The 20,353-nt window shown below is 43.9% G+C and overlaps 1 protein-coding gene across 3 annotated transcripts in view; it reads right to left on the bottom strand.

Moving 5' to 3' along the window:
• The window catches only part of LOC126106433 (esterase FE4-like), a 146,831-nt gene that overhangs the window by 114,766 nt on the left and 11,712 nt on the right, over nt 1–20,353 (bottom strand). For all 3 annotated transcript variants that reach the window (XM_049912714.1, XM_049912713.1, XM_049912715.1), the window contains exon 2: nt 13,338–13,472. In XM_049912714.1, the coding sequence (XP_049768671.1) occupies nt 13,338–13,472 (135 nt within the window). The remainder of the gene's footprint in view (nt 1–13,337; nt 13,473–20,353) is intronic.

The following is a 20,353-nucleotide window of genomic DNA, read 5'->3' as shown; positions in this document are numbered from 1 at the left end:
CTTATCGTGTTAACTATAATTTTAATACTGACGACATGTGGACGCAAATTAACGAACATCTAGAGATTTGTAAAATAGGTATAATGCAGGAACACGAGAAGAAGCTCAGCAATCTTTTTTTTTCCACAATGATGAGGCATACCGACAATCTTTCTTTCCACGAACAATACGAGACTGGAATAGAAGAGAGAACCGATAGAGGTACTCAAGGTACCCTCCGCCACACACCGTCAGATGGCTAGCGGAGTATGGATGTTGATGTAGATAATAAAAAAGATGAATCTGATGATCAGAGAACAGGTAACCCACGTAGGCAGAAATGATCCCAGCAAACGTGTTGGAGGTGACTGCAAGTGCACAATGCTACCGTCCTTCCTTTTCCAGTCGGTAAATTTTTCCACCTCCTCTTCCTGACAGCAATGCACACAGGTCAATTGATACCAGGTCTCACTGGGTGTAGGTACAAAATACTGCAATAGTTTCAGTCGATAACAGCTGTAAAGAGAGAACAGCTGTGTTCAAACTTCTGTAGGTTCAAGGCGTGTTCGTTGTTTTTGATCAACACCATAAAAAACGCCAGAATGCAACACAAAAATATTTTTAATTGAGAACCAATGGCACTACTCTATCCTATGTCTCTGAAACATACAAGTGAGATACACGGTCACACAAATTCTTAAAAATACACTGAAGATCCGAAGAAAGTGGTATGTCTGCCTAATATTGTGTAATGCCACAGCGAGCCGCAACACGACGTGGCATGGACCCGTCTAATGTCTGAAGTAGTGCTGGAGGGAATTGACCCGCATGCGTTCCAGCATATGTGCGCATTCGCACAGAAATGGTCCTTGGCTTGTGATCGCCGTAATTATATGTGTATGGTGGTGGTGGTGGTGGTTAGAGTTTAACGTCCCGTCGACAACGAGGTCATTAGAGACGGAGCGCAAGCTCGGGTTAGGGAAGGATTGGGAAGGAAATCGGCCGTGCCCTTTCAAAGGATCCATCCCGGCATTTGCCTGAAACGATTTAGGGAAATCACGGAAAACCTAAATCAGGATGGCCGGAGACGGGATTGAACCGTCGTCCTCCCGAATGCGAGTCCAGTGTGCTAACCACTGCGCCACCTCGCTCGGTTATATGTGTATGGTATCTGTTCTTTCGGAAAATTTCTTAGGGAAAATTTGACTGTTGTCGGTTGTGTATTTTCGTCATCTATAACGAACCCGCCGATAGAACTGATCTTACATTTAAACTTTTTAACGACCTCCATTGAATAATTTCTTTCACTATTGAACTCGAAAACGAAAACCTCCAATTACATTATTTAGACTTGACGCTTACAATAGAAGACAATAACATCACTTTCAATATTTTTCGAAAAGGAACGTATACTGACCAAATTGTGCCTGTTTCCTCTTTTCATCCACAGCCTCAAAAATGGCCTTTTTTCACTCTGCCGTCCATCGAGCCACCTCTATACCACTTTCAACAGAAAAGTTTAATGAGGAGATTAATTTACTTAAAACCATAGCAGCCAATAACGAATATACGCCTAACATAGTGGACGATATCCTAAAAAGGAAAACTGCAAGAACTACCACGCTCAACACCTCATGCACTTAAATTAACCCAAAAAAACGTTTTTCTACTCCTTTCATAGGACCCATTTCCTATCAGATTCAGCGCATGCTTCGCAACAAATACAACTGCAATGTTGCCTTCTCTACTAATAATAATCTGAAGAGAAACTTCATTCATAATTTGAAATCCATTCGCTCCCCTACAGAAATTTCTGGCGTTTATAAGATCATCTGCGATACCTGCTCCTCCTATTATATAGGGCAAACTGGACGTGCTTTCACCATCAGATATCAAGAACATCTTTCGAGAAAGAACGACACCAGTCCCCTAAATTCATCAATTGCCGATCATCTCTTAATTACTGGACACGTGCCTAAAGCCATAGTCGATAGCAATATTCTGCATACCGAAAAGAATGGGCGTACGTTAGATGTTTTAGAGGAATTGGAGATTTTCAAACATCTCTCTCGTCATGATGGCCTCATTCTCAACGAACAGCTGCAGCTGCGAAATAAAAACTTTTTTGACTGTATACAGCCATTGTTTGATCTTTTATTCAGATTTCCTCATGCAGTTTACCGAAATGTTGTTTTCTTGTTACATCTTTGCCATTTTCTTGTATGTTATAAGTGACCTTTTTTTTACGTTACAAAATGTACCTCTGTTTAAAGCAGATAAATAAGTAACTTCATCCTATTATTATTAGTGCTTACGTTATTCCTGAATCAACTGCATCACAATTTCATGTGTCTAATTTTGAATGTACAGTAGCCTAGTTGTTTCTGCGGCTACTAGATGGCGCTCGTAGCAACACCATGTTTACTTCCCCACACTTTCTAACGTGGACACCTCAGTCTTGTTGCAACCCTTGTTCACTCAAGTACGAACAGCCCTTAGCGGCTCGCCATCTCATTTACAACTATTCATGACGTCGCCTTTCCGGCTTAGATTTTTTTAAAATGTGGCTTGTAAGTACTGCATCTCTTTCCAGTCAGTACAAACATTAATTTTATTAATGGATTATATACCTAATATGTTTTAGAATAGTTAGTTTAATTCTGAAGACGACGCTCATAGTAGCGTCGAAACCTGGTCAATTTTGACTTAATATTTCATGACCGAGGGCTTATTTGTTCTAATTTAGTTCACTAAGCTTTTGCCCAATGTGCGTACCAGCACGCCATGCCACCTCCTATGATCATCATAACCTCAGGTACCCTGCAAGAGCAAGATGCTAGGAGGGATTTGGTAGAGTTCAGTCCCTCATTGATAGATCTGTTCGGAAGTTAAATTCCCGTTTCTCGTTTTCTTAGTGATAGAAAACAGACCTAAGTTCAATTAATGTTTATGTGACTTAGGACAACTTGGAATTCAGTTGAAGTTAGAGGATGATAAGCGCTGTTTCCCTCATTAGGAAGCTCGCAGCTGCGAAAAACACCTCACGTCTTTTAGTGTCTTCTTGTAAACGTTCACTTTTTTAAGGCATTTGTGTGTGTCATGGCTGAAGACACTGAGATGACGAAAGCCGTGGGATACCTACTAACATTGTGTCTGATCTCCTTTTGTCCGGCATGGTGCAGAAGCTGGACTCGGCATGCTCGCAACAAGTCGTTGGAAGCCTCTACACAAATACTGAACTATGCTGCCTCTATAGCTTTCCGTAATTGATCAAGCGTAGCTGGTGTTTGATTTTGACCACAAACTGACCTCCCGGTTACGTCCAATAAACCTTGGATGGCATTCATGTCGGGAGATATGGGTGGCTAAATTATTCACTCGAATTATCCAGAATCTTCTGACACACACTACTGGGCATTAAAATTGCTACACCAAGAAGAAAAGGAGATGATAAACGGGTATTCATTGGACAAATATATTATACTAGAACTGGCCTGTGATTACATTTACACGCGATTTGGGTGCATAGATCCTGAGAAATCAGTCCCCAGAACAACCACCTTTGGCCGTAATAACGGCCTTGATAGCCTGGGCATCGAATCAAACAGAGCTTGGATGGCGTGTACAGGTACAGCTGCCCATGCAGCTTCAACACGATACCACAGTTCATCAAGAGTAGTGACTGGCGTACTGTGACGAGCCAGTTGCTCGGCCACCATTGACGAGACGTTTTCAATTGGTAAGAGATCTGGAGAATGTGCTGGACAGGGCAGCAGTGGAACATTTTGTGTATCCTGAAAGGCCCGTACAGGACCTGCAACATGCGGTCGTGCATTATCCTGCTGAAATGTAGGGTTTCGCAGGGATCGCATGAAGGGTAGAGCCACGGGTCGTAACACATCTTAAATGTAACGTCCAGTGTTCAAAGTACCGTCAATGCGAACAATAGGTGATCGAGACGTGTAACCAATGGCACCCCATGCCATCACGCCGGGTGTTACGCCAGTATGGCGATGACGAACACACGCTTCCAATATGCGTTCACCGCGATTACGCCAAACACGGATGCGACCGTCATGATGCTGTAAACAGAACCTGGATTCATCCGAAAAAATGACTTTTTGCTATTCGTACACCCAGGTTCGTCGTTGAGTACACCATCGCAGGCGCTCCTGTCTGTCATGCAGCGTCAAGGGTAGCCGCAGCCATGGTCTCCGAGCTGATAGTCCATGATGTTGCAAACGTCGTCGAACTGTTCGTGCAGATAGTTGTTGTCTTGCAAACGTCCCCATCTCTTGACTCAGGGATCGAGACGTGGCTGCACGGTCCGTTACAGCTATGCGGATAAGATACTTGCCATCTCGACTGCTAGTGATACGAGGCCGTTGGGATCCAGTACGGCGTTCCGTATTACCCTCCCGAACCCACCGATTCCATACTCTGCTAACAGTCATTGGATCACGACCATCGCAAGCAGCAATGTCGCGATACGATAAACCACAGTCGCGATAAGCTACAATCCGACCTTTATCAAAGTCGGAAACGTGATGGTACGCATTTCTCCTCCTTACACGAGGCATCACAACAACGTTCCACCAGGAAACGCCGGTCAACTGCTGTTTGTGTGTGAGAAATCGGTTGTAAACTTCCCTCATGTCAGCACGTTGTAGGTGTCGCCACCGGCGCCAACTTTGTGTGAATGCTCTGAAAAGCTAATCATTTGCATATCACAGCATCTTCTTCCTGTCGGTTAAATTTCGCGTCTGTAGCACGTCATCTTCGTGGTGTAGCAATTTTAATGGCCAGTAGTGTAGCATACTGTCAATCATAGAATTTCCATCGTTGTTTGCGAACATGATGAATGGCTGGAGATGGTCTCCAAGTAGTGGAACATAACCATTCCCAGTCAATGATCGGTTCTGCTGTATCATGGGACCCAGTCGGTTCCATGTGAACACAGCCCCCGCCACTATCGAGCCATCACCAATTAGCAGAGTATGTTGTTGATAACTCGGGTCCATGGCTTCGTTGGGCCTGCGCCACACTCGAAACCTAGGCTCAGCTCTTACCAGCTGAAGTCGACACTCAGGCCAGGCCACGGTTTTCCAGGCGTGAGGGATCCAGGCGATATGGTCGCGGGAGGGGTGCTGCAGGTGGTGTCGTGCTGTTAGCAAAGGCACTCGTGTCGTTCGTCTGCTGCCATAGCCCATTAACGCTACATTTGCCGCATGGTCGTAGCGGATACGTTTGTAGTACGTGACATAGCGGTTTCTGCGGTTCGTCGTACATCCCAGATTGTTTGTGCGGTTATTTCACGCAGTGTTGGTTCTCTGCTAGCACCAACAACACTGAGCAAACGCTGTTGCTCTCGGTCGTTAAGTGAAGGCCGTCGGTCTGTGTTGTTCGTTGTGAGGGGTAATGCCTGTAATTTGGTATTTTCGTCACACTTTTGACAATGTGGATCTCGGAAGACTGAATTCCTTAACAATTTCCGAAACAGGATGTCCTATGCCTTTAGTTGCAAGTACCACGCCGCGTTAAAAGACTCTTAACTGCAGTCATGCGAACATGATCACGTCAGAATTATTTTCACACGAATCACCTGAGTACAAATGATTGCCCCGCCAATGCCTGCCCTGTTATACCAAGGGTACGCGAAACTGCTGCCATCTGTATACGTGTATATATGGCTATCGCATGACTTTCGTCGCCTCAGTGTGTATTACCAATGTTTAGCGGTCCTATACTGATACTGTATTCAATCCATAGGCACCTTGCCACGGTTCGCGAGGCTCTCCCCGTCGCAGTTTCAAGTCCTCGTGCATGGGTGAGTGTGTTGAGTTAGCGTTAGTTTACGTTAGACTAAGTAGTGTGTAACACTAGGGACCGATGACCTCAGCAGTTTGGTCCCATAGAACCTTACTATAAATTACCAATTTACACTATCTTTTTTTCAAACTTTTCACGCAGCATGACATGCATAAGTGTGATGGTGACGAAACATTTCTTGTCCTTATGTAACTTGGGAGAAGCCTAAAACCTGCATGTCGTCATGACACTGCACATTGATACGGTCTAACAAGACATTCTTCGGCCTTGGCGATTCGCTATATCTCTGCTGCTTAAGTACACCATCAACAGAGTTTTCTGCAAGTGACTTTATCTTTCCAGATAATACCGCGGAAGATAGGTACGGAATCCTGTTTGTCCGAGATAAGCCTCAAAGTTGTGGAACCGGATCCAGAAACACGCGCCTTACGAAAGGTTGAACGAGCAGTGCGATCCTGCATATACATTATGTGATCAAAAGTATCCTGACACTTGGCTGAAAATTAATTATAAGTTCGTTGCACCCTCCATCGGTAATGCTGAAATTCAGTATGGTGTTGGCCCACCTTTAGCCTTGATGACAGCTTCCACGTTCGCAGGCATACGTTCAACCAGGTGCTGGAAGATTTCTTGGGGACTGGCAGCCCATTCTTCACGGATTACTGCACTGAGGAGAAGTATTGATGTCAGTCGGTGAGGCCTGCCATGAAGTGGCCGTTCCAAAACATCCCAAAGGTGTTATACAGGAGGATTCACATCAGGACTCTGTGCGGGCCTGTCCATTACAGGGATATTATTGTCGTGTAACCACTCCGCCACAGGCTGTGCATTATGAGCAGGTGCTCGATCGTGTTGAAAGATGCAATCGCCATCCCAGAATTGCTCCTCAACAGTGGGAAGCAAGCAGGTGCTTAAAACTTCAATGTAGGCCTGTGCTGTGATAGTGCCACACAAAACAACAAAAGGTGCAAGATCCCTCCATGAAAAACACGACCACACCTTAACACCACCGCCTCCGAATTTTACAGTTCTACATCTACATCTACATGGATACTCTGAAAATCACATTTAAGTGCCTGGCAGAGGGTTCATCGAACCACCTTCACAATTCTCTATTATTTCAATCTCGTATAGCGCACGTGAAATAATGAACACCTATATCTTTCCGTGCGAGCTCTGATTTCCCCTAATTTATCGTGTGACACTACACGCTGGCAAATGACGTTCACCAGGCATTCGCCATAGCCATACCCTGCCATTGGATCGCCACATTCTGTACCGTGATTCGTCACTCCAAACAATGTTTTTACACTGTTCAATCGTCCAATGTTTACGCTCTTTACACCAAGCGAGGCGTCGTTTGTTTGGCATTTACCGGTGTAACTGTGTGCTTTATGACTTTTCTTCACCTAACTGTCATAGTACTTGCAGTGGATCCTGATACAGGCGGCTGGTGTGGCCGTGCGGTTCTAGGCGTTTCAGTCTGGAACCGCGTGACCGCTACGGTCGCAGGTTCGAGTCCTGCCTCTGGCATGGATGTGTGTGATGTCCTTAGGTTAGTTAGGTTTAATTAGTTCTAAGTTCTAGGCGACTGATGACCTCAGAAGTTAAGTCGTATAGTGCTCAGAGCCATTTGAACCATTTTGGATCCTGATACAGTTTGGAATTTCTGTGTGAAGGTCTGAATAGATGTCTACCTATTACACATTACGACCCTCTTCAACTGTCGTCGGTCTCTATGAGTCGACAGACGTGCTTGGCCTGTACGTTTTTGTGCTGTACTTGTCCCTTCACGTTTCCATTTCGCTATCACATCGGACACAGTGGACCTAGGGACGTTTAGGAGTGTGGAAATCTCGCGTACAGACGTATGACAGAATTGGCACCCAACCACCAGACCACGTTCGAAGTCCGTGAGTTCCACAGAGCATCTGATGCAATTCCTGTATGATGGTCTGGAGAGGTGTCTGACAACCCAATCACCTGACCACGTTCGAAGTCCGTGAGTTCTGCGGAGCGCCCCATTCTGCTCTTTCACGATGTCTAATGACTACTGAGTCGCTGATATGGAGTACCTGGCGGTAGATGGCAGCACAATGCAGCTAATATGAAAAACGTATGTTTTCGGGGGTGTCCGGTTACTTTTGATCGCATAGTGTACTACCTGGTGTATAAACTGCCAAAAAAGCGGATAGAGAGTTCACAGTGAGGAAGAAGGATGGCTTCAGAAAGATACAGAGACACCTATAATGCACACTGAGGTCATTTGGTTGAAGAACTACATACAGAACATCAACGCATCGGGCAAAAAATTAGTCACTCCCAGCAGACATGACGCTAGTACCGACTAACGTAATGGCCTGAATTCTGTGAGGAAGAGGGGGCAGTAGGTATGGAAGATAGAAAGATAAATATCGATACCTATAGAATAGAGTGTTAACGTACTATCAACATCTATGATTATTTGACGGAACTTATTGATGTTTCGTTGTATAGGTGACGAACTTTACTTTTTGCTTTCAAGTTAAATATTAACGCACGTGTGAATATGTGAGAAGTGAGTTTTATTAATTAATGGAAACTTAAGGAAAACCAAATTTAATTATAAATTATTTTAAACAAAGAAATCTTTGGTAAAAAAAGAAGAAAACTATAATACAGCATATGAGAAAACAGACAGAAACAAAATACAGATACTACATTCGAAAAAATTATGTGTTCCAAAACTAATTTTCTGGTGAACTAATAACAATTATTTTGGGATCTGTTTTTACTCTACTTCTTCGAGTAGCAGTTACTTCAGCAGCTTTTGAAAATAATCTTTCAGCTTTTACTGTAGTCCGTATAGCAGATAAATAACTCATAGCTATTTAATACAGACGGCAACTTTTTTTGAAATATTTCCCTGTGGATGATCAACGAGTTGTGTCTAAACCGTCCAGTAGTTGGTATTCGTTAATATGCCGATAATTCTAGATAAGTGTGCGTAGAGTTATTCTCCTTTCTTAGTTTTCACGATTCCAATATTTCTGACAATCTTACTTTTCCCGCGTCCGGCCATCCTGATTTAGGTTTTCCGTGATTTCCCTAACATCGCTCCAGGCAAATGCCGGGATGGTTCCTTTCAAAGGGCACGGCCGACTTCCTTCCCCGTCCTTCCCTAATCCGATGAGACCGATGACCTCGCAGTCTGGTCTCCTTCCCCGAAACGACGACGACTGAATCTTACTTTCGAGTGAGAGGAGGCTACGAAAATACACAACCGACAACAGTCAAATTTTCCCTAAGAAATTTTCCGAAAGAACAGATACCATACACATGTAATTACGGCGATCACAAGCCAAGGACCATTTCTGCGCGAATGCGCACATATGCTTGAACTCATGCGAGTCAATTCCCTCCAGCACTACTTCAGTAGAGTCCATGCCACGTCGTGTTGCGGCTCGCTGTGGCATTACACAATATTAGGCAGACATACCACTTCCTTTGGATCTTCAGTGCATTTTTAAGAATTTGTGTGACCGTGTCTCTCACTTGTATGTTTCAGAGACATAGGATAGAGTAGTGCCATTGGTTCTCAATTTGAAAACATTTTTGTGTTGCATTCGACGTTTTTTATGGTGTTGATTAAAATCAACGAACACGCCTTGAACCTACAGAAGTTTGAACACAGCTGTTCTCTTCTTACAGCTGTTATCGACTGAAACTATTGCAGCATTTTGTACCTACACCCAGTGAGACCTGGTATCAATTGACCTATGTGCATTGCTGTCAGAAAGAGGAGGTGGAAAAATTTACACATTGGAAAAGACAGGACGGTAGCATTGTGCACTTGCAGTCACCTCCAACACGTTTGGTGGGATCATTTCTGCCAACGTGGGTTAACTGATCTCTGACCATCAGATTCATCTTTTTTATTATCTACATCTACATCCATACTCCGCTAGCCACCTGACGGTGTGTGGCGGAGGGTACCTTGAGTACCTCTAAAGGTTCTCTCTTCTATTCCAGTCTCGTATTGTTCGTTGTCGGTATGCCTCTGTGTGGGCTCTAATCTCTCTGATTTTATCCTCATGGTCTCTTCGCGAGATATACGTAGGAGGGAGCAATATACTGCCTGACTCCTCACTGAAGGTATGTTCTCGAAACTTCAACAAAAGCCCTTACTGAAATACTGAGCGTCTCTCTTGCAGAGTTTATCTGTTGTTGTTGTTGTTGTTGTTGTTGTTGTTGTTGTGGTCTTCAGTCCTGAGAATGGTTTGATACAGCTCTCCATGCTAATCTATCCTGTGCAAGCTCCATCTCCCAGTACCTACTGCAACCTACATCCTTCTGAATCTGCTTAGTGTATTCATTTCTTGGTCTCCCTCTACGATTTTTACCCTCCACGCTGCCCTCCAATGCTACATTTGTGATCCTTTGATGCCTATCAACCGATCACTTCTTCTAGTCAAGTTGTGCGAAAAAGCTGTGCCACAAACTTCTCTTCTCCCCAATCCTATTCAATACCTCCTCATTAGTTACGTGATCTACCCACCTAATCTTCAACGTTCTTCTGTAGCACCACATTTCGAAAGTTTCTATTCTCTTCTTGTCCAAACTATTTATTGTCTATGTTCCACTTCCATACATGGCTACACTCCATAAAAATACTTTCAGAAACGACTTCCTGACACTTAAATCTATACATGATATTAACAAATTTCTCTTCTTCAGAAATGCTTTCCTTGCTATCGCCAGTCTACATTTTATATCCTCTCTACTTCGACCATCATCAGTTATTTTGCTCCTCAAATAGCAAAACTCCTTTACTACTTTAAGTGACTCATTTACTAATCTAATTCCCTCAGCGTCACCCGACTTAATTCGACTACATTCCATTATCCTCGTCTTACTTTTGTTTATGTTCATCTTATATCCTCCTTTCACGACACTGTCCATTCCGTTCAACTGCTCTTCCAAGTCCTTTGCTGTCTCTGACAGAATTAGAATGTCATCGGCGAACCTCAAAGTTTTTATTTCTTCTCCCTGGATTTTAATACCTACACCAAATATTTCTTTTGTTTCCTTTACTGCTTGCTCAATACACAGATTGAATAACATCGGGGAGAGGCTACAACCCTGTCTCACTCCCTTCCCAACTACTGCTTCCCTTTCATGCCCCTTGATTCTTATAACTGCCATCTGGTTTCTGTACAAATTGTAAATAGCCTTTCGCTCCCTGTATTTTACCCCTGCCACCTTTAGAATTTGAAAGAGAGTATTCCAATCAACATTGTCAAAATTCTTTCTCTAAGTTGACAAATGCTAGAAATGTAGGTTTGACTTTCCTTAATCTTTCTTCTAAGATAAGTCGTAAGGTCAGTATTGCCTCAAGTGTTCCAACATTTCTATGGAATCCAAACTGATCTTCCCCGAGGTCTGCTTCTACCAGTTTTTCCATTCGTCTGTAAATAATTCGCGTTAGTATTTTGCAGCTGTGGCTTATTAAACTGATTGTTCGGTAATTTTCACATCTGCCAACACATGCTTTCTTTGCGATTGGAATTATTATATTCTTCTTGAAGTCTGAGGGTATTTCGCCCGTCTCGTACATCTTGCTCACCAGATGGAAGAGTTTTGTCAGGACTGGCTTTCCCAAGGCCGTTAGTAGTTCTAATGGAATGTTGTCTACTCCTGGGGCCTTGTTTCGACTCAGGTGTTTCAGTGCTCTGTCAAACTCTTCACGCAGTATCATATCTCCCATTTCATCTTCATCTACATCCTCTTCCATTTCCATAATATTGTCCTCAAGTACATTGCCCTTGTATAGACCCTCTATATACTCCTTCCACCTTTCTGCTTTCCCTTCTTTGCTTAGAACTGGGTTTCCATCTGAGCTCTTGATATTCATACAAGTGGCTCTCTTTTCTCCAAAGGTCTCTTTAATTTTCCTGTAGGCTGTATCTATCTTACCCCTAGTGAGATAAGCCTCTACATCCTTACATTTGTCCTCTAGCCTGCTTACCCATTTTGCACTTCCTGTCGATCTCATTTTTGAGACGTTTGTATTCCTTTTTGCCTGCTTCATTTACTGCATTTTTATATTTTCTCCTTTCATGAATTAAATTCAACATTTCTTCTGCTACCCAAGGATTTCTACTATACCTCGTCTTTTTACCTACTTGATCCTCTGCTGCCTTCACTACTTCATCCCGCAGAGCTACCCATTCGCCTTCTACTGTATTTCTTTCCCCCATTCCTGTCAATTGTTCCCTTATGCTCTCCCTGACACTCTGTACAACCTCTGGTTTAGTCAGTTTATCCAAGTCCCATCTCCTTAAATTCCCACCTTTTTGCAATTTCTTCAGTTTAATCTACAGTTCATAACCAATAGATTGTGGTCAGAGTCCACATCTGCCCCTGGAAATGTCCTACAATTTAAAACCTGGTTCCTAAATCTCTGTCTTACCATTATATAATCTATCTGATACCTTTTAGTATCTCCAGGATTCTTCCATGTAGACAAACTTCTTTTATGATTCTTATATTCCTTTATCTATCATCTCTGTAATGCTTTCGCGATTACTAAATGATCCTGTAACGAAGCATGCTGCTCTCCGTTGGATCTTCTCTATCTCTACTATCAACCCTATCTGGTACGAATCCCACACCGTTGAGCAGTATTCCAGCAATGGACGAACAAGTGTACTGTAACCTACTTCCTTTGTTTTCGGACTGCATTTCCTTAGGATTCTTCTAATGGATCTCAGTCTGGCGTTTGCTTTACCGACGATTAATTTTATATGGTCATTCCATTTTACATCGCTCCTAATGCCTACTCCCAGATAATTTATGGAATTAACTGCTTCCAGTTGCTGACATGCTTTATTGTAGCTAAATGATGAAGGATCTTTCTTTGTATGTATTCGCAGCACATTACACTTGTCTACGTTGAGATTCAATTGCCATTCCCTGCACCATGCGTCAATTTGTTGCAGATCCTCCTGCATTTCAGTACAATTTTCCATTGTTACAACCTCTTCATATACTACAACATCATCCGCAAAAAGCCTCGGTGAACTTCCGATGTTATCCACAAGGTCATTTGTATATATTGTGAATAGCATTTTTTGTTCTTTCTTGGCGCGTCTAAATACTGCTTGCAGAGTTCATTACAAAAGCAGAGACACCGAACCTTAAAACTGATGAGGTCTCTAGACTGGAAGACAGCAACAATAAATTTTCAGGTAGCATCTTCGCCTACTTCCGCACAAAAAGAGAGTAGCAACCTGTCTCTTGGTTCAATTAACTCAGGAAAAGGGCTGAGTTTGCCAGATTTGATGAGTGGAAATGGAGGGTCACAGACATGGCTCGCGAAGCCACAGAAACGATAAAAATATTGATGGTTGGTATGTTGTTCACTATTGCTAACCAAAATCGACTTTGATACTCAGAATGGCGATCCTTTGATTATATGGCAAACTGGAGTGGTGGCTGGAGCTATTTTGGCAGCGCAGTGCTTAGTGGTGAGCATAGATGTGACGTACCTGGGGCGTGCAGACGTTAATGAAGAGGCAGTCCTCGTCGCCTACATACTTCCCCGTCATGTCGATCTGGGGAGCGATGTTGCCAGGTTTGGTGGCGTCCCGGACTCCGCTCCACCCGGCTGCTGGTTGTGGTGGCTGCAAAACAACAACAAACACCACACACACACATACAATATGTTGTGGAAACGAAGCTGCAGCTTCCAGCAAAGTCAAGACACACACACACAAACACACACACACACACACACACACATACACACACATAGAGAGAGAGAGAGAGAGAAGATGAGGAGCTCAGCTGTATGGAGTGTTCACATAAAACCTTAGTTTCCAAATGCTGTGTAAAAGACGGTGGAACATAGACACTTGCAATTTATGGAATCATGTAAAGCAACTCAAAAAGGAGGTTTTATGCGGATTCTTTGTTTTGTTTCAGCTTCTAAACAATTACCAGAAATTACTACACCTCGATAGGGAGCCCAATGTGTGACATGGAATATGGAAAAGGAGTCACCCATTTCTGCCTTGGACTTCCAAGGGTGAAACCACACTTTAAGACGATTAAGGCTTGGTACATAGAGTTCTTAGACTCTGGTACTCTAAATGGACAGTCTGCTCCAGGCAGAAAACAAACATATGATGAAAACAGTAGAGGAAATCAGAGAGACCTTTGAAAGAAGCCCATCAAAGTCAGTCCGCCGAGCATCAGGCAACACCTAAACATACCTCACTCAACAGTTCACAAGACGCTTCATAAACCATTTCGCTTGCAGTCTTACAAAGTTCAAATTTTGCAAGCAATGAAGCGAAACGACTTGAAGCTTCGCTACGAATTGGCTATTGAGATGTGGGACCAGATGGGACAAACTCCCAACTATCTAGGGAATGTCCTCTCCTCCGACTAAGCAGTAGTCCACAGGAAGTTTATTCTGAGCAACATGTGAATCTAGGGTAGGGAAAACCGTCGCAGATTTTGGGAACCTTTCAGAGACAGTGGAAAGGTGAATTTGTTGTGTGCACTGTTGAAAGACTACGTAACTGCACCATTTCCCTTGATCGAGCGAACAGCGAGAGGAAACGTTTATCTGGACATACTAGACCAATTTGCTGTCCCTTAGCTTCTTTTCCTTCAGCCAAATGTGATGTTCCAACAGTATGGAGCACCAATGCACTGGAGTTTGCATACTGCTGACTTGCTGTACTGCACATTTCCACAGCGAGTTACAGGAAGTAATGGCCCAACGAAGTGGGTTATGTGAAGGACACTATGCGTGCCTTTCCTGCACATGACCTTCCCAATCTTCTCAGAACAGTTCTGGATGCAGTAGTCTCCATTAGTCAAGACGTAATTGTGCGTACATGTCTCGAGATATAGTACATTCTAGACATTTTATGGATTGCAGAAGCAGACCACATAGACGTGTATTAATTCCTCGTGTTACTTTAAATGATGCCGCAAACTGTAAGTATCTATTTTTAATTTCATTTGGAAATCATGAGGGTTTCATTTGGACATCCCATGGCACTATATATCCGCTGTGAGAGGAATGAGGGACACCAAAAAGGGGCAGTGCCCAAAGCAAATGTGTATATTGGGTAGGCGAGTCCCAGCGGCAAACATCATTCACCTCGTCGTCAGTGTGCAGGTTGCAGCACGGACGTATTGTAATTGTTATAATTTATAGGAACAACAGGTGGTCCCTTTTTTTGGTGTCATGAGTGTGCAAATATAAGTGGTTCAGCCCCGAAAAAGGGTATGTAGGAAGACAACCCATAGTGATGAAAGATGTTTAATTTTACAATTTATCAAGTGCTGTGATGAGGAAGTTAGAAAGAAACATCTCCATGTTCCTATAGTGAAGTCATCTGCTAAGATTGCAAAATACTGAGACTTTTGCATAGAATAGTCCACCTGGTAAGTTCGTATCTGTATCGAAGAAAACAGCTCCTTTTCACCTTCCAGCATGTTGATGATTTCAGTTATCATGCAACGAGGAACATTTATATTAGAAAGTCATTCCTATAACGGGAAGTCGAATGGAAAAAAAGTAAGCGAAGTGTTTATTATTTTAAAAGTAATTGTTAATACATCTATCTCACTGAGTGACAAAACGTAAGGTGCCTTCATGGAAAAAGATTTGCGGTTGCCTACGGAACCCTGATTGTACCCAGGCTTTTACCTCGATGGCCTCCAAAAATATTAAAATAACATGGGGAGAATATACCCTCCTGGAAATGGAAAAAAGAACACATTGACACCGGTGTGTCAGACCCACCATACTTGCTCCGGACACTGCGAGAGGGCTGTACAAGCAATGATCACACGCACGGCACAGCGGACACACCAGGAACCGCGGTGTTGGCCGTCGAATGGCGCTAGCTGCGCAGCATTTGTGCACCGCCGCCGTCAGTGTCAGCCAGTTTGCCGTGGCATACGGAGCTCCATCGCAGTCTTTAACACTGGTAGCATGCCGCGACAGCGTGGACGTGAACCGCATGTGCAGTTGACGGACTTTGAGCGAGGGCGTATAGTGGGCATGCGGGAGGCCGGGTGGACGTACCGCCGAATTGCTCAACACGTGGGGCGTGAGGTCTCCACAGTACATCGATGTTGTCGCCAGTGGTCGGCGTAAGGTGCACGTGCCTGTCGACCTGGGACCGGACCGCAGCGACGCACGGATGCACGCCAAGACCGTAGGATCCTACGCAGTGCCGTAGGGGACCGCACCGCCACTTCCCAGCAAATTAGGGACACTGTTGCTCCTGGGGTATCGGCGAGGACCATTCGCAACCGTCTCCATGAAGCTGGGCTACGGTCCCGCACACCGTTAGGCCGTCTTCCGCTCACGCCCCAACATCGTGCAGCCCGCCTCCAGTGGTGTCGCGACAGGCGTGAATGGAGGGACGAATGGAGACGTGTCGTCTTCAGCGATGAGAGTCGCTTCTGCCTTGGTGCCAATGATGGTCGTATGCGTGTTTGGCGCCGTGCAGGTGAGCGCCACAATCAGGACTGCATACGACCGAGGCACACAGGGCCAACACCCGGCATCATGGTGTGGGGAGCGATCTCCTACACTGGCCGTACACCACTGGTGATCGTCGAGGGGACACTGAATAGTGCACGGTACATCCAAACCGTCATCGAACCCATCGTTCTACCATTCCTAGACCGGCAAGGGAACTTGCTGTTCCAACAGGACAATGCACGTCCGCATGTATCCCGTGCCACCCAACGTGCTCTAGAAGGTGTAAGTCAACTACCCTGGCCAGCAAGATCTCCGGATCTGTCCCCCATTGAGCATGTTTGGGACTGGATGAAGCGTCGTCTCACGCGGTCTGCACGTCCAGCACGAACGGTGGTCCAACTGAGGCGCCAGGTGGAAATGGCATGGCAAGCCATTCCACAGGACTACATCCAGCATCTCTACGATCGTCTCCATGGGAGAATAGCAGCCTGCATTGCTGCGAAAGGTGGATATACATTGTACTAGTGCCGACATTGTGCATGCTCTGTTGCCTGTGTCTATGTGCCTGTGGTTTTGTCAGTGTGATCATGTGATGTATCTGACCCCAGGAATGTGTCAATAAAGTTTCCCCTTCCTGGGACAATGAATTCACGGTGTTTTTATTTCAATTTCCAGGAGTGTATAAGGGCTTTCCAGTGAAACGTCTGCAGCGTCGTCAAAACAACCTTTGTAGCACGCGGGCAGGCATTATCCTTCAACAGAAGAAGGCGTCCCTCAACATTCATGGGTGTTTGGACTTCATGGCACGCTTCAATTTTTGGGAAGTGTCCACGTACAATTGTGGAGCGGCGTTCCATAAAGTCAATGAGCAGTGGGCCCTTGCAGCCAAAGAAAAAGGTCATCATGACTTTCCCGGAGTTGGCGTGCCTGTTGTTTCGACTATGCTGTAGAAGTTTCGCTGGGAAGTCTTACACACACTCCATACGGTTGTGACCTCTTCCGTGCGATTTCCATATTTTTGGAGACCTGAAGAATGACATTCGTGGCCGTCGATTTGCTTCGGACATAGATGTCCACGCCAGGGTGCATTCATGTTTCCGTAGGCATTCTCAAACATTTTTCCATGAAGGCATTGGCCGTCTTGTCTCACAGTAGGATGAATCTCGCAGTGGGCTAAATGTATTGACATTTATGGCGATTACCTTTGAAATAATTGATAGGTGTGATGTATAACTTTGGATTCTGTATCGATTGTGAGCGAGCAGCGATATTGTAAATCTGTATCGCCGAAGTTAGGTTATTTCTTTGGTGTAGGCGGACGTGCAGTGTCAGATAATGTTAAGCTGTATTGGAGTGAGGAAGCAATTGCAGTGTTATGTTTCAATTTATCAGTGTGTTTAATGAACATGATGATATCAAGATTGTAACGAAAACTGATTTGTGAAGGAGGATGTTTAATGGACTAAGCGTATACCAGAAGTGGAATGTCAGAAATAAATATTATAATGATGTTACTTTTTTTCCTTATTGCTGCACCATCGGACATTGATTATTGACCGAGAGTTGCTAGATTTGAAAGATAGGAAAGTGTATTGTTTGGATATTTGGTGACATCCTCTACCCTCTTCTGCAATAATACCAGACGTGCTGCCCTTCTTTGAAGTTTCTCGATGTACTCTGTCAGTTCTATCTGGCAAGGATCCCACATCACGCAGCAGCATTCTAAAAGAGGACGGACATGCGAAATGTAGGCACTCTCTTTAGTAAATCTGTTACGTTTTCTAAGCGTACTGCCAATAAAACGGAGACTTTGGTTAGCTTTCGCCATATCATTTCCTATGTGTTCCTTCCAATTTAAGTTGTCCGTAATTGTAATTCTTCGGTATTTACCTGAATTTAGGGCCTTTAAAATTGACTAACTTATGGTACAAACCAATTTTAACGGATTTCTTTTGGTACTCATTTGGATGACCTCAAACGTTTCGTTATTTTGGGTCAATGGCCAGTTTTTGCACCCTACAGATATCATTTCTAAATCGTTATTCACTTTTTTTTATCGTCTGATGAGTTTAGTAGTCGATAAGCGACAGCGACAGCGTCATCTGTAAACAATCTAAAACGGCTGCTGAGATTTTCTCCTAAATCGTTTATGTAGGTAAGGAACACCAGAAGGCCTATAACACTCCCTTGGGGAACTCCAGAAATCCTTTCTGCTTTACTCGATGACTTTCTGTCAGTTACTACGAAGTCTCACCAGAAAATCACGAATCCACTCACATAACTTAGACGATATTTCATAAACACGCAATTTTACTAAAAGCCGGTTGTGTGGTACAGTGTCAAAAGAATTATGGAAATCTAGGAATACGGAATCAATTTGAAATCCCTTGTCAATAGCACTCAGCACTTCGTTTGAGTAAAGAGCTAGTCGTGTTTCACAAGAACGATGTTTTCTAAATCTGTGTTCACTGTGTGTCAATAAACCGTTTTTTCCCGAGGTAATTCGCAACTTTCCAAATCTCTGCTGCATTTCGACGTTAATGATATGGGCCTGTAATTTAGTGGATTCCTCCTACTACCTTTCTTGAATATTGGTGTGACCTGTGCAATTTTCCAACCTTTGAGTACGGATCTCTCGTCGAGCGAACAGTCGTATATGATTGTCAAGTATGGAGCTACTGTAATGGTCTGAAACGAACCTAACTGGTATACACTCTGGATCGGAAGAGTTGCTTTCATTAAGTGATTTAAGTTGCTTCAATACTCCGAGGATATCTGCTTCTACGTTACTCAAGTTGGCAGCTGTTCTTGATTCGAATTCTAAAATATTTACTGAGACGCCTGGTTAAATCCGCAGGCCAGGACAGGTAGTTGGAACTGTGGCAAGAGGCCAAAAATGATCAACTGTCAGTTACACTTTATTTAGTTGTCCAAACATCACAGCACAAATATCCGAGCTTAACTATGGACTGAATATGTCACACAACCTTATGTTTTAAGGTCACAACCACTTTAATTTTTAAAACGGCTGAAGGCCCAAGATTTAAAACACAACTGCAATAAATTTTGAAGGCAGAAGGCCCAAAGCTGTATCCTTAAATAATTTTAAAAGGGAGTCTGAAGGCCCAAACAATCTAAGATCTAACAAGTAAGGAAATTAAATTTTAAGACAGCTGAAGGCCCATGATTGAAAATTCAACTACAATAAATTTTCAAAGACAGAAGTCCAAAAGATTTACTCAGAAAAAAAAAGAAAAAAAGGCTGAAGCCCGCGCGGGATTAGCCGAGCGGTTTAAGGCGCTGCAGTCAAGGACTGTGCGGCTGGTCCCGGAGGTTCGAATCCTCCCTCGGGCATGGGTGTGTGTGTTTGTCCTTACGATAATTTAGGTTAAGTAGTGTGTAAACGTAGGGACTGATGACCTTAGCAGTTAAATCACATAAGATTTCACACACTTTTTTTGTTTTTTTTTTTAAGGCTGAAGGCCCAAACAATGCAAGACTTAACAAATAAGAAATTTTCAATTTTAAAACGTCTGAAGGCCCATTATGTAAAACCCAACTAAAAAGCATACAAATTCAAACCATCGGCTATGAGCCATTAAAATACACAATCAAACACCAATAAGAAAAGGTAGTACATCCAGCGGCGCTCAGAAGTTTCCGGGGGTTGGTCTGCACTTGAAAATTAACGTTCGCTTAGGGGAGACAGGCAGTCGGCCTGACTATACCCGATCCGCCGGCAACCCAACCAAGAGACAGTCCACGGACCCACCGACAAGACGACTTGCTTTCCACCCGACGAGTAAACAAGGAACTCCAAAGCCAAAGCGTAGATGGCGTAGCCGTTAACAACCAAGTATGCATAAGTTGTCAAAACTACACACACGTGTTGGACAGCGACAACACGCTGAGAAAAGGACACTGCCTGAATTTTACGTCAGCGGCCAGGGCACGTAACCGGAACGCTAACGGCCACAAGGCAGAAAATTCCGCTGGTGCACTTAGACTTCAAATAACCAAAATGCAGTTAAACTCCATCAGATGGTGGCC

Source organism: Schistocerca cancellata, chromosome 10 (assembly GCF_023864275.1).
Source record: "Schistocerca cancellata isolate TAMUIC-IGC-003103 chromosome 10, iqSchCanc2.1, whole genome shotgun sequence".
NCBI classification, from domain to species: domain Eukaryota; kingdom Metazoa; phylum Arthropoda; class Insecta; order Orthoptera; family Acrididae; genus Schistocerca; species Schistocerca cancellata.
The sequence above is the reverse complement of the archived record's forward strand: the minus strand, read 5'-3'. Positions and strand labels throughout refer to the sequence as shown.